General features: G+C 42.3%; 1 protein-coding gene across 3 annotated transcripts in view; it reads right to left on the bottom strand.

Moving 5' to 3' along the window:
• LRP6 (LDL receptor related protein 6) overlaps positions 1-26,876 on the bottom strand; it is a 103,484-nt gene that overhangs the window by 25,181 nt on the left and 51,427 nt on the right. For all 3 annotated transcript variants that reach the window (XM_066184311.1, XM_066184312.1, XM_066184313.1), the window contains 6 exons: positions 26,552-26,683; positions 18,466-18,862; positions 17,812-17,983; positions 3,947-4,163; positions 2,608-2,897; positions 1,281-1,507 (listed from right to left, as the gene is read on the bottom strand). In XM_066184311.1, coding sequence (XP_066040408.1) covers positions 1,281-1,507; positions 2,608-2,897; positions 3,947-4,163; positions 17,812-17,983; positions 18,466-18,862; positions 26,552-26,683 — 1,435 coding nt within the window. The remainder of the gene's footprint in view (positions 1-1,280; positions 1,508-2,607; positions 2,898-3,946; positions 4,164-17,811; positions 17,984-18,465; positions 18,863-26,551; positions 26,684-26,876) is intronic.

Here is a 26,876-nt window from a genome sequence, read left to right as displayed (position 1 = left end):
TTTATCTTCAAAATTTTGCAAGTAGTCCGTGTCTAAAGTTTTGTGTTAGAATTGCCCTCATGGCAGCAATGCCTTGAAAACTTGCATTTAAAGTACAACTAAACTGTATGTATTCTTTTATAACTATACATATATACGTATGTAAGTACACAGCTATACTATTGCTGTGAGGAAAAATGGGTATTCTGACCCAAGGAATTTTTTTTCTTCTGATCTGTGGTGAAGAGACAAAGCACTAGAATGATGATAATCCTGGGGAAAAACCTACTTCCAGTGTAAAACTAGAATCATCCACGGCAGCCTTTTGTTACAAATGAGTAAGCGGATCTAAGAATCGGATGTTGAATTCTCATCCAGGCAACCCCCGGCACATCAGGGCTGAATCCAATCTAGGCTCCCACTGGAGGTGACCATTGCCACCACCTTGTTGAAATAAAGGAGGAGGAATGTGTTTCAAGTTCTCTGCACTGCTGCAGCTCTCACAGTGCGACTGGGAACTGTGAGAATGTCATAACCCTTGCAAATGAAGTTCCCTCATTTGAAAAATAACGCATTGCTGGTACAACCTCAAAAAGGTTTTGCAGTAATTAGTTACTGTCAAGTGAGCGTTTCATGGTAGAAGAGCCATTTCGGAAGCTGAATAGTTAGCTTGACTTGCCCCATCCCTTCCCTCCTCTCCCTGTTTATTGCCCTCCTTTTGCTGTTACAACTTCAATCCAACTGAGATGTTTCTTCTCAGAAAATATTTCATTTGGGGCAGAGGTGAAAATAATTGTTTCCGCTCCTCCTCTGTCCCTCTTCCCTTGTCCATACAAACTAAAAGGTTTCCTTATCTGAAGAAACAAACACCTTCCTTATGCTCAGACTATAAACTTCACTCTCCCACCCTCAAATTAAATCATTTAATACCATTATTGGACCCTAACTTGTGATAAAAAAGAATCCTAATTTTTAAAATTATAAATATATTCCTTTCAGTGTTACAGTCTTTTTTCTGATTAATGAATTCCATAAACCTAAAACTACTTTGATTTTGTGGTTAATTAAAAAACCAAATATAAATCCCTTTCTAATGCACCGCTTTGATTAATTTTTTTTTTTTTAGTATTTTTAATGATTATTCAGTACGTTAAGAGTGTATTTCTCTAAATTACCAGGCTGTATTCCCCAGCTCAGTTCTCGCAGGGTTTACAGGCAGAGCTTAACGACCATGCCCTAGAGGAAGCATCACAATGTTGTTTCTCACTGTTCATAAACACAGAATTAAATCGGCAAGTTACCCCTCGGCAGGGTCCAGTGCCAGTGCCCGGGGACTGTCGAGATCTTTCCACACGAGCACCTGGCGGTGCTGCCCGTCCAGCTTGGACACCTCGATCCTGTTTGTGCCAGTGTCAGCCCAGTAGAGGTTCTTCCCCAGCCAGTCCACAGCCATGCCCTCAGGATAATCCAAGCCAAACTCCACCACGTGCTCCAGAGCGCTGCCATTCATAAACGCTCTGCTGATGGTCTGCGGGGATACAAAGACACGCAGGCAAATTAGAAATCTTACCAGCCTGTCACTGGGCTGCTTGTGCTCTTTGTTCAATTTTAAACACTTTCAGATTTTAGACATCTCACAGGAAAGAGGATCTTACAATATGCTACTTATTTGCAAAGCAAACAATGCTGCTATTCAGAAGTAATGATTTACTGCGCTCCGTGAATGTATTCTGTGTCAATTACAATAGCATCTCACTGGGGAAATAAATGGGATAACTAGTCTGGTTGAATTAAGCCTCTACATGACAAAGTGACCTTAATAACTCAGTGCCAACTTCGAGGGGGAAATATTTTTGCTCTCCCAGGGCTATACAAAAGCATCGACGTTTTAGCATGGAACACTATTTAAAGCAGCCTAATGAAAAAGTGCAGGACTGAACAGCAAACAGAAGAAAACAACCAAATGACTGATGAGCTCGGTAGCTTCAGTACTGATGGCTAAATTTAATTTCACTGAGCACGATCTCTTCTTGGACTTTTATTCTGCCATCAGGATCGGCCTGTGATAGCAGATACAGCCAGAATTCCATTTTAATAATGTAATAGAGTTTAGGCATTCCCTGATAAGCCTGAAAGTAAAGGACTTATGTTAGAATAGCACAGAATTCTTTGGGCAAACATGGGCTACATTTCTATGTCCTCAATATTCCTATCTGCACACACTCCTCATACCCACAACCAACCAGAAGTTAACAAATCCCTGATTTTGGTTTACTCCCTAGTTTGAACACAACCTGCTAGCTGTGCCAGTTTCTGACAGCACACAGCAGGGAAGTTTATATCTCAGTCTTAACCTGTATCACTTACACAGCTCAGAAGAATACCATGCTTAGGGAGTTCAGTCAAGTCACCTCTTGCAGACTCATTTCAACTCTTTGTGTTTAACTACTACGATTCTTCAGTTGCAGAAGTCCGTAAGTTATTGTTGGCACAGGTATCAAGTCACTTGCAGAAAACGTAGTTAAAAACTAAACCCTTCTACACATCCCTTGAATTTTGTAAACCCCATTGATCAACCTACTCATAAATATCTCAAGATGCTTGTATCAGCTTGGACTAAATCTCTACCTTCAGTGAAATGTCAGTCCAGTAAATGCGATTGTCTGTCACATCAAAATCCAGGGCGGAGGCCTCCTTGACTCCGGTGAGCGGAATGGCCACGTTGTTATTGTTGGTTTCCAGAGAGATGCGCCTGATGTCCGCCCTCCTGGAGAAGAGCAGGAAAGCCTCCGGGACGATGCAGGTCTTCATGTCACTGATGAGCTCCAGGCCGATGGGGCAGGCGCAGCGAGGGCCTTGCGGGCGGTACAGACACAGGTGGCTGCAGCCGCCGTTGTCCTCTGCACAGGGGTTTGTACCTAAGCAGGCAGCGGGAGGAAAAAGCAACCATTTGCAAACTGACTGCGGGTGAAAAGGTGAAGCTAGTCCTCACGTGCAGCAGCCGCAATGTGAGTCCTCCAAGCAAACATGCAATTTTTCTCCTTGTGTTCTCTGATCAAATTATTTTTCATTCATTTCCTGTAATCCTTTAGGCAGACCTAACTCTCCTTGGCTGGAAAGCCAGTGATTTCTTCTCCTTACGCCAAGAAACAAACCAAGCATTATAGGGAAAGGGATCTGGGCTTAAACAGCTACTGATGATCCCAATTCACAGCACAAGCACTGAATGCATGGTAAGTATATGCTCTGCTGCCTTTTACAGTACACTGGTCCAGCTACATAACCCCTTGCAGAGCCATTTTCACATCCACTCCATGGGCTCTTCTCTCCGGGATGCAGGTGAAGCAGCTCTTCACAATACTCACTTCCCTACCTGCACATGCTGGAAATTGAACTAAGGGAGGCTTGGCACTAAAGAGTTCAGTTGTCCAAACAGCTGGAAAGAGGGCTGCCTTCAAAACACAGGTACCCTGGGGCATCAGCCACACAAAAGATACATCTCAACTACATTTGAATCGTTTCCTGCAGTACAATCCAGACAGGACAGCAAGAAGCTGCAAGCCTTATCCACATAGCAGGACACTCAGGTTCTGTGATGCTACAATTACACTGCCCCCAGTGCTCGGATAGCCTAGGATAGGCAATTTAAAGCCAGATGCTGCTTTTCTACACCACAAACACTGCAGGGCAGGAAGTACTTCTAGATATTTTTAAAGATAATTTTCCAATATTAACGTAAAAACTACTGAACGGACTAAAACAGGGTCATTCTTAGCTTCTGCATACTTGGAGCACACGTTGAGCTCTCGATATCCTTCCAAGCTGCAGAACTGGAGCTCCTCACAGAAGACCTAACCCACCCCACCAAGCCGCCGGACTGGATTCTGCCCGTTTCTAAAACTCTGCGGTACGGAACTGCTGACACTTTGTGCCTCCTTCTCCCTTGCCCGATGGGCAGACCACTCACCCGTGACCTGGTGGACGCTGGTGGCCTTGAGGCCCATCAGATCGGGCAGCTGATCGATGATGATCTCCCTCTCTGCCGTGCCCTTGTGCACGCGCTCGATGCTGCGCCTCTGCCAGTCCGTCCAGTAGATGTAGTCTCCCAGCAGAGTGAATCCAAATATATGAGGCAGCTTGTCCTCCACCAGGACTCTCCTACCAGTTCCATCAGCATTCATGACCTGTGAATATACACAAACTTTTTAGGTACATGGAATAAAGCTGCCACGGTTTGGCAGATTAACAAACTAGCTGCTCCACGCTCAGACTACAAATTAAAAAATAATCTCCTATCCATTATAATGCTATCAATGTTACACAGCGCCCTAATAAAAAAGAAGAGGCTGTTTATTAATAGGGAGTTACTCTAAAAGCCTCATTTAGACGGTTAGTCTCGTAACCAGATTGTAACGTGAAATTATGACACAACCCTCGTTACCTTTACTTTAGGAACTGTTATTATGTAATAATTGTTACTCCTGTTATGGCACTCTCATTTCTGACATGAGTTTTGGTTTAGTTTTAAAGAGGAGTCACTGTGTTTTACACGAATGAAGACAAATTTATAATGGCCAAGGAGCTCTGGCTCAGCATCTTCTACTCCAGAGCCCCTCCCGAGTGAGCTTTGCCCGTATTACAGAGAGCGTTAAGAGGAGACTCCACACAAATACTGGGAGGCAAACAATGAAGATCTACAGAGTATATTTCTAGTATTTATATCCTCAGTCCGAATAAGCAACCAGTTTTACATTCTTCAAAATTAAGTACAGTAATTTTTTTTACTACAAGGAACAGCAGCAGTCTGTAAATAATTGCGCGCCTTTGGTCAAGACACTTGAATTTACTGCGTCGCTTTTCTCTACTGCTAAAAAGGAGTAATACCTAACTTCCTCAGTGAGGCACTGAAAGGATTAATTAAACACATGTATGCACGTTCAAGTGATCAAGTGTCTTATGAATGTCAAGCATTATTATAAAATGTACCATCCTGACAGGAGTGAAGAGTCCCATGTTTTAAGAGAAGCTTAAAAATGGTTCGGTGCTACAGCTTTTCAGAAAAAAAAAAATCCTTCTGAAATATTTCTACTTGTTTCAAGGTCACAGTTTAAGTTTACAGTATGTATACCACCCTTTCAAAAACAGAAAAAACCTCCAACCAACCTTAATACAAAAACCTTCTGAAACAATATGATTCACAATTCCAAGGTAGCATACTAATCCCTGAAACATTCAAGGATCCTTCCCACCACCCAGGCATGTTCTAAGCACATGACTGGAAAAAGAGTGATCTATTAAACCACTGTTTTCAAATCTCTCTCACTTATGGAATTAAGATAGCCACAAACAAATCTATATGGCTTCTCATCCTTCCCACGGCTCAGACCCAGAGATTTATGCAATGACAACCTTCAGGATCAACTGGTTCAGTACCTCAGACTGGACTGATGACAGCTGGTGACCAGAATATCATCCCAGATCACGAGAAATGCAAAGGCTAGTTTGGAGCAACTCCTACCCAGGCACATACGTGAAGAGAGGAAATGAATAGAGAAATGGAACTGAAACACACACCTTTCCCAGGACTCAGTACAATTGATAAAATAGTTATAAATCTCCTTAAAAGAGTGGAAGAAATGCTGTAACCTTCACAAGAATTCAATTTCTCCTTAAAACTATACCTTGTCAAACTTCCCAACATTTTGGCACCTATTCTCAGTATATTAAAACGGGAACTGAATCTTTATGTGCATATTTCCTGCAGAAGAAATTCGAAGGGGCTCTGCACATTTGCTGGATCGTAGGAATAAGCTCCATATTTATTTCTGAAGAAAGGTCATAATTACTTTATGGAATTCGCTTACCAAAACCCTTCAGTCCAGCAGAGCATACAGCACGCTTCTACAAATGCACTAATGCACACGTACCTCAAAACCAGATGACTTGTCTGTGGTGACTTGTTTCCCCCTTCCCCTTAAACTACAGATAAATACAGCCTTAAAATACAGATAAATGACAGATGAAAAGAAATAAGCCATTTGTTTGCAACTGATTAATACATGGCAATTGGTGCTTGCTGAGCAGACCAAGAAGATACACAGAATGGAAGGATGTTGAAAAGCGAACCAACTAAAACCACACTGTAATAAGCAATAAAACATCACCATCGCAAAGTAGCATTTATAGAAAGTACATTTTTTTTTGTGTTGTATTTGTAAAAGAAAGAAAATTCTCTATTTCAGGGAGTGCTTAACTACCAGCAAAGAAAATCAGTTGGAAGGTGTGTGGAGTGAGACGAACTCTCTTTGGCAAACTTTAAGAGCTGCTCAAATAAGCTTCCCCCTTTACTGAAGAGCCGGGAAAAGAGAAGGGAGGACTGAAGGATAAAATACCTGCTTTTAATGAATTTTTGGTTTGACACAAAAGGCTGTTCTGAAAGACAGCTTTACATCCCCTAGACAAAACATGCACCTTTCTGAAGGTACTTACATATACCTGCCACTCTGCTCCCACTTCCCAATTTTACCTGAGCACATCTGCACTACGTTGCCTAATAAAAACATCTGCCCACTACCACCACATTATATATAGATAAATATATATAAATATATGGGTTTTTTTCCCATGGCACCACGTTGTCTGCACTGACTTTGGCTGCATGTTAGGTGATTTCAAGAGAATTAAATCCACCGGCTACAGAGTCAACCAGACTGGCGTAAGGCAGTAGGGAAGTGGCAAGAGATGTAGGGGTGATATGTACAAGAAGAACAGAGCAAAAAGAAACAATCACTTATCAAGCGGTTTCAAGGGATTTCAGCATCATCTTTACACATACTCAAACTCAGACAACAACTAAGTCCCAAGCCATGCCCCTTTCTGGATTCTTTCCCCTTTCCCCAGCTCCACATGGGTCAGCTGCTCGCAGTGAAGTCCATCCCCAGGGAATCCCACCTTCAGCTGCTATGAGGCAGTGTCTCCAGAGGTTTATGCTGCTTTTAACCACAATGTGGTGTGAGTTTCACATTCTGAGGCCACTCTGAATACTGCAGATCACACTGAGAATATAGGCTGCAACAGGAAACAGATGTGGTGTAACCACAAACACCACCTTTACTGGGAGAGCGAGTAGTTCCATGAGAAAAAAAAAAAAAAATCTAAAAGTGTAAAAATTAAATGGCCTCAGAAAAAAAATACCAGATATCCTGCTTGGAGAATAAGAGCTTTGTTTATCCTAAAACAATAATGAATGCAAACCTACAAGCCTCACGAACATACGGCTTATTCAAAGTAAGTGAATTATTGCTGAAAATGCAGTCACATTGTAAAACGCTGTACTTTTTGATCAGTAGGAACAATAAAATAACAACTTTGAAGCACTACTTCTAATTTGAAGTTACAGACTGGAAAGCACGGTGACATATTCTAAGGGTCCTCCTTGTTATTAGATACCTTGCATTCCATTCACTTCTAAGCACCAGTAATCACTGTGATAAACAGGCTAATGCCGTGAATTTACCTTTTTGATAATCTGGGATTTGAACGTACGGGAGTTTCAACTTGTCACTTGACTGCTTTAAGTCTAGAGTTTCATCGTTAAATCTATCTCGTTTCTGAAAACCATGTTCAGCTCTGCACAGAGCTTGTGCTGGGGCCCAGGCAGGACTGTGCAGATGTTTGCGTGCGCAGCGCTGAGGAGATGCTCATCGCAGAAAGTGTCTGTCCCTGCTGGGCTACACCGAGATCAACACCAAACTAAGAGCCCAGTCCTACAAGGTGTCAAGACTGAGGTGAAGGTGACAGAGTGCAGACCATTACCTTGCATCTTAACTCATGAGCACGGTTGAATTGTCAGTGTAGAATCACTGAGTCGTAGACCAGCCCAGGCTGAAAGAATCCCTGAGAGATCATTGGGTCCCCTTTTTTTTTTGGTGGGAAAGGAGCCTAGATGAGATCATCCAGCATCCTGTCCAGTTACATCTTGAAAACTCTTTAATAAAGACAGGGACTCCACCACATGCCCTCAGTGAAGTATTTCTTTCTTATATTAAAATGAAACCTCCCTCAATGCACCTCATGCCAGTTGCCCCTGTCGTCTCCACGTGGCACCATCCATGTGCTGGGAGAACCTCCCTCTTCCCTGAGTACTGGAAAAAAAACCAAACCCCTTCTGTCTTTCCTCACAGGGCTGGTTCTCATCATTCCTTTAGGTGCTCTCCACTCTCCCTGCATCCCAGCCGGATTCTGGGGACCAGCCGGGTCTGAGTGACCAGCCCCGAGTGGGACGATCCATGTCCCCATGGATGCAGCCCAGGATTCTGTTGTACAGCAGCACACTGGAGCACGTTAAACATCGTGCATGCTAAGCTCTTTCTCTGGCTGGCAGGAGCAGAGGAAGTCAACAATCAGTGATGTATAAACGCCTGGTAACACTACCTTCAAAAAAATGTATTACTTATGAGCATGGAATAGGCCCCTGTGATGGACTCCAAGTCCCCAGCTACACTAACAAGATGTTGCCAGAATATTATTTCTTTCACAGACACACCCAAGTAAAACAAAAATCCAACTCCCCCTAAAACAACTCTTCCAGTAAAATCTATAAGCTCCTCCAATTTCAGATACTTGAACCTAAACCCTGATTTTTAAAATCAACAGCGTGTTTTTGGACAAATGACAGATACCTTAGCCGTTATTGACTCCTGAACTTCAGCATCTTTACCAGCACCAACTTACTGATCCTCAGAGAGGCCAGAAGACCTCACTTAATACGCAGGACCTCAACTGCTCTGCTCAAGTACTACTGCCATCACTGCCCCAGCTCTACGAAATTTTTATCAGGCACCACAGCTGGAAAGCAGATCTTAAATCCTTAACTCATTCCAACGACACCTTGGGTTTCTCCCAAGAGTTTAAAACCAGCAGAAAATATCAGGAAGCATTACCACCTTCACAATTTCAACACGGGTCATGCTAATGCACCACTGGAATAGATACAACTTAAAACAATGAGGTAAAAAGGGGAACGAGCTTGATCTCCTTCAGATGATTGCAAGGAAGCATTACCCCGAAATACTGAATTCAATACAAATATCCCAGATATTCCAACATACCACATTGAGCAAGGCTTGCATTATACCTCAAATAATTTAGGAATACTCACACTCAAGGCTTAGTTACTTCAGCCCTGATCATGCAGAGGTAAATATCTACACATGCTGTTTGATGCAACAAATAACAACTCAGTTCATGACAGTGCCAATCAGGGATATGACTGTTCGCTGTCTACCCAAATGTGCATGAATCTTACTTTACAAGGGAAGTGAAAACCAACACTACATTCATTAGACTGATTTGGTTAAAGAAAAGAAACTTGGGCAGCATCTCTCTTAAAAATAACTCTAAAAGGTGGCTGGAATGCCTTCTAGTCATTATACTTGCTTTTTTTTGGACAGGGTTTAGGAACAATGTATTTTCAACTTCTCTAAGGAACATAAAACAGACTGGAATGATTTTATTGTTATGGCTGCAGCAAAACAGCTGCTCTAAGAGAGAAACAAAGAGATGTCTTGTCTAAATTTCCAGTTTTATTAGTCTTCCCTCTAAAAAAAAGTCTTGATCAATTGTGCTTTCTTTAAGTGAACAATTGAAACTTTCACCTCAGTTTGAAGAAATTATTCTGTCAGTGTCATTCACTTACTGTTAACAGAATTTCCCCTCAATTCTAAAACGTTAAGGAATGAAATGGGAGCTCCTCTCGTCGTTGTGGTAAAATCCTGAGGAATCAGCAGAAGGGATCCCTGGAACCTTTTGGATTTGCTTCAGAAACCAAATGCCTCCAGCCAAGTCTATGATTTCTTACTGTTAATTGTTTTATAATAGCCATTAACAATTCCTAATTTAACAGTTCCTCAGCACCCTCAGTTTTCTCTAGAACTCTAACAATTTTTCCAAAGAATTCAAAATATACTTTTTCTGAGCATGGATAATATTCCTAATAGGACTGCCAAGAAGATAAATATGTACAGACAGTATAGGTATTAACTTCATAAATACCCTTTCTATCAGGCTACACACACTGCTACAAGCTAATTTCTTTCACAATAGGACAACTTTCTTAGCTCACTGACCAATGCCAACAGCAGAAATGTTTTCTCTGTGATGGAATTTAATTTTAGAAACAAGTGGCTCGGTTTTTAATGAAATGGCTCGAGTCAGGTAAAGTGACAAGTAGGCAAGGAAAAGATTTTAGAACCATCGTGACAATCACATATGACATCTCCTAGGCAATCTCATGCAGCACAAACTCCTGTATTTGCACAGAACAGGCTAAGAACAAAACCCGAGCCAAATGATAAATAAGATGAGAAGAGAGATTTTCACAGAGGGGAAAAAAAAAAAAAAAAGAAGAAAAGAAGAAGCTCCTCTGAAAAGATTCAATGGTAAAACAGGTGATTAAAAACGCTTTACTCTGGAGATTCATTTAGGTATGTAATCCATAGGGTGGAGTGGCAGCAGTCAGGGAGTGTTCTGTTACCTGGGCATAGGCTGTGGGGGCAGCAAATGAAAACCGACGACTGCGTTTTGCAACTTACTATTTAGCAACTAAAACCTGCGGGCAGCTACACACAACACTTTGCAGAATGTGAACCAGGCTAGCCAAGACCAACCTGAAACCTCTCAGTGGGTCTGCAGGAACAGTTTTACAAGATTAAGTTCGGCTTAACAACCCCTGATGCTCTTGCATATGGGCAAAACCCTCTGTGCTCTTCCTTCCCAAGGTTCTTTCTTTCAGCGCCTTGCCTCAGAAACTTATTTTTCATTTGTTCTCTACCAAACCCGATGTTTTCCAGACTCCTTCGTGACTATAACTGATTGTTTTATAGAGGGGAAAAAAAAACGTGGAAAGTTTTCTACTCTTTTACCAAGCCCAAGTGGTACAGGGAATAGTGCAGTGAGAGACTCAGCCTGTTATGAGATACTTTTCACCTTTGGTGGCAGTAAGCTTTCAGCTTGATTCAATTGCTCCTATTCATTAAATCACTTCATTTCCCAGGGTCTTGCATGTCCAAGAGTTTTCCACCTTTGGTTTTCTACCTTTTCCCACAGACTCTTTGCCACACTACAAGATCAAGCATGGTAGCAGAAAAGATGTTCAAGTTAAGACCACAAAATCTCACAGCAAAGCAAGAAGAAAGCTAAATCATCATTGAGAGTGACTGGAGGTCAGGTGAATACTTCCAAAGAAGCCCGGGTCCAAGATCAGCACAAGGTTTTGTGCAGTAATACAACCAACTCTGCTTGTGAAAAGGGGAAAAAAACAAAGCCAGAATTTAGGAGAGTGAGGGGTAAGAGTGGACTGACAAACAGTACTCGGCTGAATCAGAAACAGACGACAGCCCAGCATCTCTCAGCATCTCTTCGCATTGCTCCCCAGCTTGCCATGAAATGTTTTAAGTACGTCAGGCTCAGGTGAGCTGATGGCTCTGGCTGTGTTGGTTTGAGGGATTTCAGTGTTTTCCCTCAGGTAACCTGGCTGCTAGAAGAGGCTCGTTGCTTTCTAGGTGAGACACCAGCGTGAACCAAAATACAATTTCCCAACTCCAGTGTGAACAATCTGGGAAGCACGCAAGACACGTGAATGCAGACCCAACAATTATACTCCGATCCGCTGCGTGCTGGGCCGTGGGGACCATGAGGCTTCCAGAGCTATCAGCAGCAAACCACAACTGCTCATCTTTTAGCAAAGGTTGTAAGAAACATCTCTGAATTCCCAACGTGAGCAGTCAGCATAACTGTCTGCTCAGAAGTGTCTGGAGTGTGGGTACTTGCCTCTGACATGGTCATTGCAGGCTCTCCTTCAAGGTAACAGAAAAAAAAAGGGTGCTTTTAGAGCAGGACTCATCTAATCTATTCTAAATGTTTACAGTTTGGAAGTGCTGATTTCCAACGTTTTTATAAAGGCAACATAAGGGAACTTAAATGAGCTGAATCTACATCTACATCTCACGAGACAAAACCCACTACGGACCCCAGGATGAACTGCAGATCTGTGACACAAGAACCAGTTGAAAACTGAATGCCAAAGTCTTCCGCACATAATTTTTAGGGCGGTAATTTCACTTAAGAAAAAAACCATGTTTGGTACTCAGGCCAGAGAGTGAGGTTACTCATGGGCAGAAGTTCTGGCTCCATCTCCCCAAAGAAGCCTCTTTGCTAGGAACTTCTCCCTGCCCCACACAGCGTGACAAGCCTTTGGACAGCAAATCCCTCAGGACTTCCTGGAGAACTCCTCAGCACAAGTGGCTTGCAATGTAAGGTCTCAATAATCATACCTTTCATATCTGAATTTCGTTTAGGTAGTCTCAGTTTATCAAAAGTAATAAAAAGTTAACTTTTAATGCTCCCGATTTGAAACTAGCATGGATGTTTTAAATTTAAAGTTCAAAAGAAACCTCTCAAGTGAAAATTATACCAAGTATAAATTAATACTTTTTAAAAAAAAAATCCTTACTCTACTACTAATTTCAAAAATCTTTTTTGTTTTTTTTTCTTAATACAAGCTTAGCAGGCATTAAGAAATAGCTGGAAATACCCTGACAAAGTAAGCTTTAAATTTCTGAAACTGGGACGGAGCACTGGGATCTGCCCCTACCCTTTACAGCACACACTTGTGTTTTGTTGAATGAAATTCCCAAGCGCCACAACCACCCAAAGCAAAAGTAAACAGCAAAGCAACTTCAGGCGTTTGTTTCAACTACCTTACTTCTCACACCTGCCAAAGTTTAATGCAAGTACACAAAAGCAGCTGGGTTCAACAGCTAGGAATAGAATGGGTTCTGCTTCTCAGTTTTCAAACCTGTGTTTCAAGTAGGCTGGATGAGGTAGGATCAGTAACCAGGCTTGCAAGTCACCAGCATTTCACAGTACAAAGACTCGCGTATGAGACAAAAATTCTCAGTCAGAAAATAAATATACTTAGAAAACAAAATTTCCTTATTGGGGTGGCAGTAAAATTGAGGGAGCTGTCATCAGAGGAAAATATAGCCCTGCAATTTCAGGATTAGAATATGAATTAGAGCATTCTCTAGATGCCAGGCCATTAGCTCCTAGGTCAAAGACAAAAATGTCCTCTCTGTTCAAGATTTCTGTGCTCCGAAAAGTCTTAGCAGCATCTGCTTTCTGTTGTCCAGCAAGGCTGAGTTCTGAACTCGTGCGTGTACTTAAGCTGAAAAACAGCAGGATGCAATACTTTCCATATTAATCATGGATTAGATACAGTAATGCCAGCCACGGCTAACAGATTCGGGAATGCACAAACGCTTCAAGTTAGAGCTGCGCTCAAAAATCACTAAATAATGGTTGGATCTGAGCGGGAGGCAGAGCCTTTCTTTACACTCACCACTAGTAGGTATTAGTGGGTGTCATCCCCGGCTCTGAGAATGGAGAATAGGAGAGGACGAATAAAGAAAAATGAAGCAGAGGTTGAAAAACTCTGAGCAATCAGCCCTATCATCATGACTTCCCCTTAACACACACAGCCACACGTGCGTGCAGCCATTCATAATTGCTTTATCAATACCAGCTTTGCCGACCGTTTAAAAATCCAACCTATGCCTTGGAACAGGTAGCGTACGTGCCGAGAACACAAATATTCACCGGGGCAGGAAAACACAAGACCAATTCAACAGAGCAGATCATGCATTTTTAACCTCGTAGCACGGCAGGAAAATGCTTTAAACCTGTAGCAAGTCAATGAGAAATCTTCCCCACTGGTAAGCACAATAGCAGCCATCCATTTCAATAGAAGTTTATCAGCAGTGAAACCTGACCGAGATAAATGACGGAGCTGTTGAGCCACAGCCTGCTTCTGCCTGCTGCAGGCTGCCAGATAAAATGGGAACAAAAGCTCCCTGCTGTACCCCCTACCAGTCTCCATTAACCCCTGCTGATGCTTTATTATCGTCTGGGGGCTCCAGAACAGCAGAGCATGAATCAGTGGGTAAAAAATAAATAATAAAAGCTCTGTATGTAGCACAAACAAACCAGAAACGTGGCTCGCAAGAATGACATTCAGGTTGGTAGCGCTGCAACTAAATAACGGTTCTGAGGAATCCCACGTGCGAAGGAGAAAAAAAACTAAGGAAGCACAAAGTATGTAAAATCATGTCTGAAAAACTACTTAAAGGCAATAGGGGCAAGTACACAAATGTGCTTCTCCTGCTTTTACCCCCTTCCTCTTTCAACTGGACCCAAACACACGAAGCAAAGCAGGGGCCAGGCATTTATTCCGATGCCTTCATGACTAATTCCAAATTTCATCTTCGGATCCTGTCACAAACACCTTTTTTTGTTGCACCTACACCACTGTCCTTTCTTCAAATGTAAGATTAAAGCATTTACTGAAGGCCAAAGTATTACACAGATGTAAAAAATGGACGGTGAGGACACGGAAAGTGCAGCAAATCTCCTCAAGATTCCTGGTTGCCATCGGAGAGTAAGGCAGTGGGAGCAAACTTGAAATGTTAGTAACGTTTTAGCTATCACAGATTAAGATAGGGATCTACATTTAGCAAAGGCCACCTGGTTAGTTAACACCAGAGGCTCTACCAGTGGAGCTGGCCCTGCCCAAGCAAAACCTCCACGACCTGTAGAAGGGGATAAAGTCCTTGTGGTGCCTAGGAGGAATGTGTTAGGGAAGACAGTTTGGATCAGTTCTGCTTCAAGCAAAGGCAAACCCATCCGTGGGATCGTTGTTGCCCAAGGACTGGGGTGCACTTGGTAGGCACTCCTGCCCTGGAAGACACTTGGGACAGACAGAACCCAAAGCCATGAACTAAATTAATTCAACAGGCATCTTGGGAGGGATGGCCACTGACGACAGAAATGAGAGCTGTACTTGTGTGTGTGTATGTATATCTATATGTGCGTGTGCGTGTTGTTGGAAGGAGTAGGACCTGGCGTGATGTACATGGTACAAAATAAGGGAGTAGGAAATGTCCTGGTTCTGGGCAGGACAGGATTAATTTTTGCAGTAGTTGGGAGGGGGCATGGCCAAGACCTGGAGGTTTTTCTGTACCACCTCAAGTCATTGCTGGGAGTGGGGGAAAGGGGGTCCTTCCAATTGGGGACACATGGCAGGAGCAGAGGGAGCCATCCAGTATTGTCTATTTTCAGGGATATTCTGAGTGAATAATTTCTTTCTCTCATTACTATTGTGCCGTTACTGTTAGTCTTCTTATCTCATTGCTGTTTTCAGTAAACGATTCTTATCTCAGCCAGTGATGTTTGCCTTTTTTGCCTCCAATTCTCCTCTCCATCCTGTGGGGGAAGCGAGGGGTGTGTGGATTGGAGAGCCTCGGTGGGAGCACTAATTGGGGAGCGCCATCCCTTAATCATGACAGGTCTGGATAAAAAAAAAAAAAATCCACTTTAGACTGAACCATTCTCTTGGATGGACACCACCACTTCATCCTATAGAGCCCTTCCACGCTTTACTAATTGCAGAAGCCACACTGAACATGTGTGCTGATCACTACTGGGGTCACTGATTTTCAAGCCCAGTTTGCCCCTCTCAAGCACAGTTAGCAAGCAGCAACACGGCATCTAAGGAAGAGCACGACAGAACGGCCTCAACACAGGAGAAGAGAGGCTGCATGGGTTCCATCCAAAGGTCTACCCATCCCAGCATCCTTTCTCAGAGAATAATCAACACTTGCACTCACAGAACTGCGCAACAAAGGAAATGCATACAGAAACTTTTCAAGAAGACTCCTTCCTTCTACAGCAAGTTACAGTTCAGTGATTTGTAGTTCAGAGGCAATTCTGTTTGCCACTAAATTGCAGTGGAATCCCCTTCCACAAACTTACTCAGTCTTCCTAGTAACACATGTAAGCTTCTAACATCAACAACCAGTTCCACAACCTACCACATCTGCTTTTGTTTGTTCTGCACCCACCACCTCACACTAGTTACCAACACCTTCTGTCAAAAAAGGTGTCTGTGTGGGAAGTGTTGGTCACCTTACACAAAATTTTACAGATCTATGTCACATGCCTAAACAAACACCTTCAGGAATTAAAAAACACAAACCCGTGTCCTCAAACGGAACTAAAATGCAAAAGCACTGAAGAAGAACTGTGGGAGAACTTCTCTGTTGCTTTCAAGGTTTTAGCCAGACTGCTTCAAGATTTACTGCAGGTTGATAGGGGTTAACAAATGTTAACTTTTTATAAAAAGCAGCAGCACTAATATCCTAACTCTAACACTTGGAGACTCACAGGAAAAAATAACTAGTGATTCTGAAATCTTAGGGTGATAAATCTTTTCTGCTGCCCTGCAGAGATGTTACATGACAACCTGGAACAAACTCATTTTGCTGGCTTACGCTGATTTAAGAACAATGAAATGGAAGTCGTCCCAAAAACCTCTGTGCCAAATCAGACATCTTCTGTCCTGCCACAGACACTGGAACGTTGGCATAAACATTCTATGATGCGTTCTAGCCAGTCTGACAGAATTGCAGCAGTGAGCTCACGGCCTGATCTGGATGAAAATTTCTGCATGAAAAACTGATCCAGCACTGAATAGAATCATTATTAACGAATAAGGAATCTCAGTGTTCTGGCAAACATGAGGGTGAAGAATGCCCAACTTCCTTTTGCAAAATACATCCAAGGCTGAGACAGTATCAGGGCTGAAGTGCTCAATCTGTTACAAATAAATCTCTACACATCACTAAGACTATTTTCTCCTCTTTTCTGGTGCAATATTAGGTGAATTACAGACTATAAATCTTGTTTTCAAGACCAAGAAAACTCTTCTCCCTGAGGCTCTCTCAAGGAGTGCTTCAAAGCAACTCACCTTGCAGGACTGGAGTTACTTTGGCTCTAAAGGAGAGCAAACAGTTATGTGACCTTCCAGCTCATGACTGTGACTACACCTTGACTTATTTGTAGTTATAAATAAGTAAAAGCGACTTTGCAAGTCTAGAAAAGATATGGCTGTGCCTAATAAGATAAGTGTTAAAAGTTATTTGCAGCGGTTAGGAAAAAACAAGGAAAGCTGTAATTCATCAAAGGAAGGCAAATCCACCAGGACAGAGCAAAGGCAGACCCGTGCACCAGGCAGCAGTCAGGTCTTCTGCTTCCACCAAAAGCTTTTTGACAGCAAACTGATCAAATGCTAAATAATACTCTTTTCTCAAAGACAGACAGATGATAAATGTCAATTTTGTTTCGTAACTGTTACACAACAAAATAAATGCAAGACTTTCAATGTGAGAGAGAAGAAAAACTGTCTTTTTTTTAAAATTAAAAGTTTCACCTGGACATGTCAGAAAAAAGGAAAATCTGTGCTCTTGCTGAAACTCTAATAAAACAAGGGAGATGCAAAGTATAAAAGATTTCTGGAAGTACAAATAATTCTATGTGAAATAAGATTTATTTCTTTAAGATATGTTTTACCAGGCTCTAAACTGAGGAAAGCAAAGAATGAAATATAATTTTTTTTTTTAAACGACGTACATTAATCCCAGTAAAAAGCTTTTTTCCCTGATGACCTAAGAACTGACTTATTTAACAAGCCCTTATCACACATTCTTACAAAGACAGCTCTAGTACATGGATATAATTTATATTTTACGCAAAAAAAAAATGAGGGAAGAATAGCAAATAACTTGCCCAAAGGCTGAGAAAAATAGAGTTGTTTCTTAAAGCACAACTCAGTCACCATCCCATCATCCTTTCCGGCTGTATCAGAACAGGAACACTTAGAAAAGCAAAACTACGTTCTGTAACTTCATGGAATAAAAAAATGCAGGTACAACCACAAACCTCTATTTTGTCTGTTTTGGCATCTCCCCAGTATATTTTGCTTTCTGCATAATCCAGTGCCAACCCATTTGGCCAGCCGAGCGAGGTGTTCACCAGCACAATTCTGTCTGAGCCATCCAGTGCTGCCCTCTCAATCTTTGGGATTTCTCCCCAGTCAGTCCAGTACATGTACCTGCAGAGGAAACAAAACCGTATTAATCCAAACCTCCAATATTCTTACAGCTTCTTCTGGACTACTCTTCCTCAAAACCAGAAAGTTACACTTCTAAACCAAAAGCATTTCCTTACCTAAGAAAGGATGCCCAAACCATTCAGAAAGAACCGGCATGTAAACACACAAAATTCCTGTCTCAGTCTGCTCAGCAACACAATATAACCAGTGCTATCAGCTCGGATAAACAAGCTGACTCACGCAGTCCAGGAAAACGTTTTAAAAAATAATAAAACGCAGACACGTAAGGTGACTACCCAGGTGGTCAAAATAGAGCAGCAGTGTTTGTGCCTCAGAGCCTTAACTTTCAGAGAATCCCGGTGTTTTCATTTGGGGAGCTCGGAGGTTTATCACTGCATCCCATTATCTACACGGAAGCAGACTGAGATATCTTCTTTGCATGACTAACACTTTAAGAAAAATGCTCGCAAACAGCTCCTCACCCAACCATGGGATCCAGCACGATAGCTCTGGGTTCTTCCAGGTCTTCTGAGATCAGGATTTTCCTCATGGTGCCGTTCAGCCTGGTGACCTCGATGCGGTCCGTGCCCGTGTCCGTCCAGTAGAGGTTTCGGGCCACCCAGTCCACGGCGATGCCGTCGGGATGCGCGATCTGGGCGGTGACCACAAACTGGCTGCCCGAGCCGTCCAGGAAGGAGCGGCGGATGGCCCTCACCTCGTCGTCCGTCCAGTAGATGTACCCCTCCAGGGGGTCGAAGTCGATGGCGATGGCGTGGCGGATGTCCTCCAGCGGCAGCACGATGTCCGTGAAATCGGGCGTGTCCAAGGAGATGCGCCTCAGGTCCGTCCGGCGGGCCAGGAGCAGCAGCGCGGTGGCACCTGCAGCAACAGGACAAACACAAACACCGTGCAAACGCCGTGCCTGGAAAGGTGAGAGAACCCGAGTCTGCTCTTTTGCAACAGCGTGGTCCAGCTATTTTGATTTCACAGGACCTAACCAAACTGCTGGGAACCAGCAGAGAAGTCCACTCCATGGCTTCAAGCGTGAAGTTGCTCACAATGTCTCTGCTTATTCTGCTGCAGAACAACTCAGATACGTTCACAGAGAAAATTCAGCGGTCCTTTCCTTTCTCTATCCATACCCTTCCCTCCAAATTACTGAAAGAGACATGCAGCGACTGTGCTGCTATTTTATGCAAATCAACAGATGGCCTGCAACCTCTTAGATGAGAAATCAATTATGCAGATAATTTATTGACTGTTTGCTGCTGGTGGTGAGAGGACAACCATGACAAACAAACCGCATGCTTCAACAACGCCTGATGAATGGAAAAAAGGTCACATAGAACACCACGAGTAAACCTCATCTGAGAAACTCTGACTGGAGGAGTCAGATTGGGGAACAGACCACTGTGCAGTGACCATGCAAAGCAGGAGGGCTGTCGCCTTCTCCCGCATTTGTTAAGAACAAGCTTAATGAAGACATGAAGATAAATAACTGTGTCTTACAAAGTAATTTTGAGCCAAAGCACACATAAGCCTTGCTGGCTTTTGGGTCAACAGTCAGAATCACAACAAATAACTAAGAACAGCTTGCAGTGCAGAAGATATTTTCACATAGGCAACACAGCATGTTTAATGGTACTATCAATGACAGTTGCACTTATTGTCTAATCTAATTCATTTTCATTTAATTTTCTCTTCTATGTCACCAGTTTTCAAGGTAATGAAGGATAAACAACCACCACACCCCATTCCAATTAAACTGGCTTATCAGTTTGGAGTCTTAGGGAGATAAGAGCAGCTCAGGCCTGAGGGAAGCCTGAGCTAAGGTGAAAAATGCATGCATAATTGCAGGGAAAGTGTGGTGCAATGGCTCTCCTCAAAGAGGACAGGCTTTGGCAGGGACTGATGGGGGATGAGGGGAAGGGTGGGGAAGCCTTAGGAAAACAAGTGCATGAACATGCAGTGAAAATGAGCAATCCCCGAGCCACATTGTGTCCATGTCCTGATTTTGATATGTAAGAGGTATAAATAAGAGCCAGAAGACTGAAAGAGCTACAACTGAACTAAGTAAGTTGGTGATGAAAGAAGAATTTTGGTGTCTGATGCCAATTTATTTTTTTTTTTTAAAGACAGTAATTGATGTTGGTGCTAGCTGAAACCTCACTGCAGGCCAACCCTTGGAAAGATGCCAAAGCAGCCATTGCTTCATTTACAGCAAGTTTCATGTGTTAAAAACCTCTAAGACACTCTCACGGTGCTGCAAGAAACAGCACCTTTCAACAACTGAAGTTGAGGATATTATTACATGTGTTTCTGATCGGTAGTCCAGAATGGACTATAAGATCAGCTTTGGGATCCTCTGCCATAAAACACCTTGTGTTCAAAAATACACGTATGCACTACTCAACTGTTCTTCTAGTGAGTAACTCTGATGTATTAATTAAACAGGAGGGGGGAACCTGTAATTACATGCCCATGTATCCTTCAAAATACTGTAAAGCTACATAAATACTGTATGTGACATGGCCAGTGGAAAAAAAGGCCTGTTAGAAAGGGGTTTTTTATAATTACAGAAGCAATTAATCTTGGCACAGAAGTCTCTGTGTACATTTGTGTTTGTGTCTACTAAGTGCAACAAAAAATTCAGCATCAAGATTCAAGCAGACAGGTGCATTACGTTCATAGAAAGTCTTAGCACATCACGAATCCCTACAGTTTCGGTTCAAGAAAGAAACCCCTACTGCATTTTCTTAGCAACTTCACAGTCACTTATCCAACCTGCCTTTTAAACATAATAATGACAAACATTAAAAACCCCAAACCACGATACCTTTTCTTGCATTATCAAGTAAACCTAAGGTTGAACAAATGCCCTAACCTCAGAGTTCAAAACATATATATATATATATATATATATATATATATATATATATATATATATATATATATATATATATATGTAGTCTAGCATCTAGAGAAAAAGTGTAAGGCATAATTTAAAAACAATTTGTGTGTTCTGGCTGAAGGAGACAGTAATTTCAAAGAACCAACTCCGGGTCTCCAAAAAGACTCACTTCAGTATAACCATGTCTTTGCTTGAGCTCACCCTTAAAGCTGACCAACTGGCCTTCCCATTCTTCCCAAAAATGATCCATTTCAACAGCTTCAGCATGCTGCTTTCAGCCTGCAACCCACTGTGTGTCTAAGCTTTAATTCAGCGCTAGGAGATGACTGGCTTCCAGCTAACCTGTGCTGTGCTCTGGAACCCCAAGCAAAGAATTCCATGGTCTTTATCTGGGGCCTTGGCCAGCATTCCAATCCCTCCATCAAACACCAGCTCTCAGCCCTCCAAACGGGGCAACAAAAAGTTTAAAGCTTACTTCAGAGCTATTACCCCAAACATTTGCAAACCAACACCTCAGCTGCTTAGTTAGATCAGCAGGCATTCTGCTCAGGAAAAAAGAAACCCGAGCAGCAGAGAAGCACCACACCTCCAGGCAGGCTGAAGGAAAGATCACTGTGAATACCTTCGGGCTTGTCCCGACAATTGCAGAAAGAACAAATGCAAGAGCCGGGCGTGTTTATAGACTGATCCCATTACCGCCTTGATAACAACCAGGGAAAAGAACCCCAGGTGGTCTCCGAAGCCTGGCCAATTCCAGCTGTGCAAAGTTTACCTGGCTAGGCACAGATCACCACTCAGAAGATGCTCAAAGTACTCAAGGGTTCCAGGACATGACAAAACCAATCAATTCTGTACACTTCTACTCCGAAGACCAGTTATGAAGCAAAAGCTAAGATGACAGCAGGATCTCCAGACCTCTTGCCTTGCCTCTCTAAGAAAAACCAAGCCTCTAATGATGAGCATGAAAAGAGAGAGTATCACGAGTACACAATCGTATTTCAAAAAAAACCCAAAAAGACAACGAAGGCTGCATCCGAGCATAACTTAATTTCTGGCTTTTTAAAAATTCATCAGCACTAATTAGGAGAACTGGAACAAGTCACAAACATATAAAACACCTCAAACCTCAGCTGGCTTGGATGCTTTCAAGGGGCACACGCAGGCTGCAGCCAGAACTCTGACCTCGCACATATGCAGACCTTGAGGCGGTTTTCCCTCTGTTTCTAAACCATCCAACTTGTGCACCAAGCTCAAGATTCTTTTAAGCAGTGCCTCAAGTCCCAGGATATTCAAGATAGTTAGGGATTTTTTGAAAGCCAAGTCCCTCGCTTGCCTAAATGTGGACATATAAGCCTTACTCCAGACTCTTAGTTTTGAGAGCTTTAGCCTACTTTTATTAAGCACTTTGAAAGCTGGGATTACAAGCTCACGGACGGTGCATTACATTAGTACTGGAACTAATACTTGCCTCAAAAATTCACTATTAAAATTCTAAATAATTTAAATCTGCGTGCGAGCTGAAGCCAAGGGAAGGGGGAGGATGGGGGAAGCAGAGCAAGCACGAAGATACATGCAACGCCACAGCTTTAAGTCAAATGCCCTTCTAACCTTTACAATTAATTACATCTTCTCAGTGATACACAGGCCTCAGTCATTTGTAAGTTATTGAACTTTAAAACCATCAGTGGTTGCTGAGCTACACAGACACACGCTCAGGAATGCATACTAAAGAAGTGCTAGACCTAGGACATGTATAATGCATTCCCTCTATCTGAGAAATCATGATTATTAATACATCCCAAATAGAATTACTTCACATTTGACCAAAACATTTAATTCCTAAATGTTTTTCCCCAGTTTTTGTGACAATATTGTGAAAGGGTCCCTGATATGCCAAGACAAACAAGACTTTTTCACGTAAGCTCAACCTTAAAACTACAAAGGTAAAAGAACATGCATCTGAAATTAATCATCTATTTCTTCTTTCCTTTAAAAGAAATTAAAGAATGAAGGTGTGCAAGTAACATCCTGATGTGCGCTGTCAAATCAGGATCCTGGCTGCTCCTGACAGAGCAAATCAGGCAGTGGACAGCCCTAAATTGCAGAAGGAAGTGCAAAATTCTGCTTCCTGCCTCCAGGCCTACCAGGGAAATAGGATGTGAGTATCCATGGGCAAAATAAAGCCTCTTTTCCTGGAAGAGGACAGAATGGCCAAAGCAAGGCTGAAACCGAAGTGTGGAGCACTGCTTCTTCTTCGTGAGGCCACTTGCACCTCCTCGCTCTGCTGAAGTCACCACTGGTTTTCTCAGTTTAAACCACGTTCCAATACTGGCAGGACACGAGTAAAACTCCTTACAGGCAAAGACAGAGGCTGAGCACATGGACAGAGAGATCTTCAAGCACTAATAAGAATGTAACTCCAATGACAAACTCATTTATATAAGAAAACTCAGGTTTGTCGTACAACCATCAAAAGATGGTTTAAATGTAGCACCGCCAAACTCAGAACAGCAGCACAAACGATACCGAAACAGAGAAATTCCAGTGTGTTGTGCAGAAGAACAATACATTACCAAGAATATGACACAAGGCAATAAAAGCTCTCTGGCAGAAGACCAGAGTCCTGCCTGGGTGGTCAGAAAGGATTCTTTGCTTCACATGTTACTGATAGAGGAATATCTGGTCATGAAATAACTTACTTTGCCTCTCTTTCGCTTGAGGGACAGGGATTCACAAACTTTCACCGAGGCAATGGGGGAGCTAAAACCTTGCCACAAGCCCACACCTCAGTATGCTTCGCTGCTATGATTTGTCTTATCAGGTATTAGAAAAACAGATAGTCTTAGTCTAAGGTATCACCCTTTCCTGAAACACTGTGGAGAAACCTTTCAGAATTGGAATGCGCGTGTGTTACTGCATTCACAGATCTTACAAAAAAATAGTAAAACTGCTTTAAAGGTATGATTAAAAAAAAACCCTACAAAAATGGAGAAACTAGCACTGGGAGAAAGGCAAGGCAGGAAAAGATTTCCTATAAACCAAGATTATTCAAAAACGCTGGGTTGTCATGGAAACTGCTCAGGGAGGGTCAGCCAGCCTCACCTTTGGCTGCCAGGATCATCTGTCAATGCCAAAGCACTGCAAACACCACAAACACTCAAAATTCACCCATCAAAATCTTCCCAGCGCAGGCCGGGATTCTCCAGAGCACAGCACGAAATGAAGCTCTCTCCTCAAAGGGGCTCCTTTCACCGTGAAACAATTCAGTTAAGGAACCAGGCTGATTTTAGTCCACTGCTAGAAGACAAAACCATCTTAAAGAAGAGAAACTCAGCCTGATTTTTCACCTTTCTCCGCTTCTCGGTCACCAATCTCTCCCACGGTCACGTACTCATTCTAATTGCAAATGGAGATTTAATCAGCACTTGCAGCATTACAGCTGTGTACTGAAACTATCCGAGGTAAAAATGTTCAGTTCTCAGGGCTCAGCTCTACTACTTTCACAGCAGATAAAGAGAACAGTCAAGTACAAGGGGGGGGAAAACAGCCCATGGAACTAGAATGAATCCCCCATCCTGCACAGCTGAAAACGAGGAAACAAATTTACTTCCCTGGGGTCCTCGAGGAGCCTGAGAAAGGAAATCCCCCAAAAGTCCAGATTTACATCTTGAACTCTGGTCTATGGCTACTCTGGCTCTGTTCTCAAGTGTCATGCTCTCCTCCCTCCCCCAAATCAGCAATTGCAGCCTTTGCCGCAGCAGGAAGCAATTCCAGGGAATCTGTGCCTCGAAGAGCTCTGGAAAGTTGTAGGTCACTCGCAAAAGCCCTAAACCTACTTAGGGATCTGCATCTCCCTTCAGGGAGAGAGGAGTGGGGAAAACAAAAAAGCTCACTATTGTGGAGCATGCTCAGCTCTAAATGCTGAGCTTCCTGCATGAGTATGTCAGAAATTAGCCCTGCGCAGGATCAAAGCTGCACAAAACCAATGGACCTGATGAATAATTTGAGTAGGTTGTTTCATCTGGGTTACGTGCTGTCTCCTTTCTAAGACCAAGCTAAATAAAAAGTCTCAATTTTCTGCCCTCTTCCTATCCTTTTCTTCCTGAAAAGGCAGAATGTTCCCGAAAGGTACAGCAGCAGAAAGGGGGTTTAAAAGGCAACATGATATTGACAAGCGTAAGAGGAATGTTCCTGTATCAAGTTTTTTGCACGCAACTGGACAACATACTGTAGCAACTTGGTTCACAATATTCCTAATGCAGTGGGGGCTTGTGTTCTGTAAATCAAACACGTGTTATGGCTGACTGGGAACATAAAATTTGGCTTCTCACGTTCAGGGAGTGGGAGAAAAGAGCAACAGTTATAAACTGTGAGACATTAGAAATGGGTAAAAAAAAAGGTGAACTGATGATTCTGAATATCTCTGCATGAGAAATCCATTTAATAAGGTTCTGGGGTGGATTTTTTATACCATTCCTGTACTTACCCTTGGTTATTTACTTTGATACACTGGAGTTTATCTGTGCATATCAAGTGGTTTTGAAAAAGCACACGGATTTGTGTCACATTCTGACTACATATAACCGACCCAGAGCAGTATTATTAAAGCTTCTCCTTGCACCAAGGGAAATGGAAGAAAAACATCTTGTTTGTGTATTGAGAAATTCTTATAAACAATCCTGCCAGGCTAAATTGGGAGCTGTTTTTCACATAAAAGCAGCAATTTATTTTAACAAGGTTCACAGAGACACACAAAAATAATCAGCAGAGAGCATGAAATAGCATGAAATTAAGGAAAACTCTGAACATAGCTGACAAGCCTGGAATAATTTTTAAAATATAAAACTCCAATTAAAAAAAAAATATTTCTGTATACATTTTATTCAGCTTATTTACACTAAGCTCCGCTATGTCATTTCTTCCTCTATTTACTTCTGTCCTAGAGAGATGATCTGCACAAAAGATGGTGATTTATGATCCAGCTAATTATCTCCCAGTGTTCATTTTGAGCCTGTTAGCGCACTACAGCAACCACAGCACAACATCACATGACCTACACTTACAAAACAGAACAATTTAAAATCACGTACATTAGCCCACAATGAGAAACTAAAAGCACTTTTAGGTCAGCACTTGCAGCTTTAAGTCTTGATCATGTCTTGAGTTTTAGGGCTTTCAGCACCTCTAAAAACATGGCACTATTTTCAGAGAGAGATGTCAGGTGTACGTATGTATAATAAATGGACATCAGGCTTTAAATTTTCTTTTGAAAAAGGGGTTGTTGTAGTATCTTATTAGCCAAAAACTTAATTATCAATAATGTCAGAAACATTTTAGAGACAACAGAGGAGGTAGGTATCTTTTTCTCTAAGAAAAGGGAACAACAGAGCCCCCCCGAAACTTGCAGGGAGTTAGTGACAGAGCTGCAACTTAAATTTTGTAACTGGAGGTCACTTAGATCAGGAGAATGTTTCTTTTTGAAAATGCAGAGGGCATTTTCCAATCACTGTTACCTGTACTGCAAAAGCATGCAGAGTTTCAAATTTGCCACCCCTAAGGTGCATCATTCATATAGCGCAGCTGGAAGAATCCCTTTCCCTCCAAAATCCACTTTGTGCTTAATCTAAAGGATGTTTTTTAAAAAAAACAAAGCCTACCATCTTTGCAGGTCTTTCCATTCTCGAGAAGTTTCACACCAGTGGGACATGCACACTGATAAGAGGGCTTGGTAGGAGACATCAAACACAAGTGGGAGCAGCCACCATTATTAATTCCACATGGGTTTGTAGCTGTTAAACATAAATCACACAGATTAATGCTTCTGATAACGAATGACCTCATATCATGTGTTAAGACACATAAGGCATTTGAGTGGTAGAACCAGTGGCAGCAACACAGATTAAAGGAGGAAATGATAAACACAGAACAAGTAAAAATTACTTCCAAGTGTTGAGTAGCGGGGTATTTATGGTACCAAAATGC

This window comes from Chamaea fasciata, unplaced genomic scaffold, assembly GCF_029207755.1.
Source record: "Chamaea fasciata isolate MVZ Bird 193981 ecotype frontalis unplaced genomic scaffold, bChaFas1.0.hap1 SCAF_5, whole genome shotgun sequence".
In the NCBI taxonomy this organism is placed as follows: Eukaryota; Metazoa; Chordata; class Aves; order Passeriformes; family Sylviidae; genus Chamaea; species Chamaea fasciata.
The sequence above is the reverse complement of the archived record's forward strand: the minus strand, read 5'-3'. Positions and strand labels throughout refer to the sequence as shown.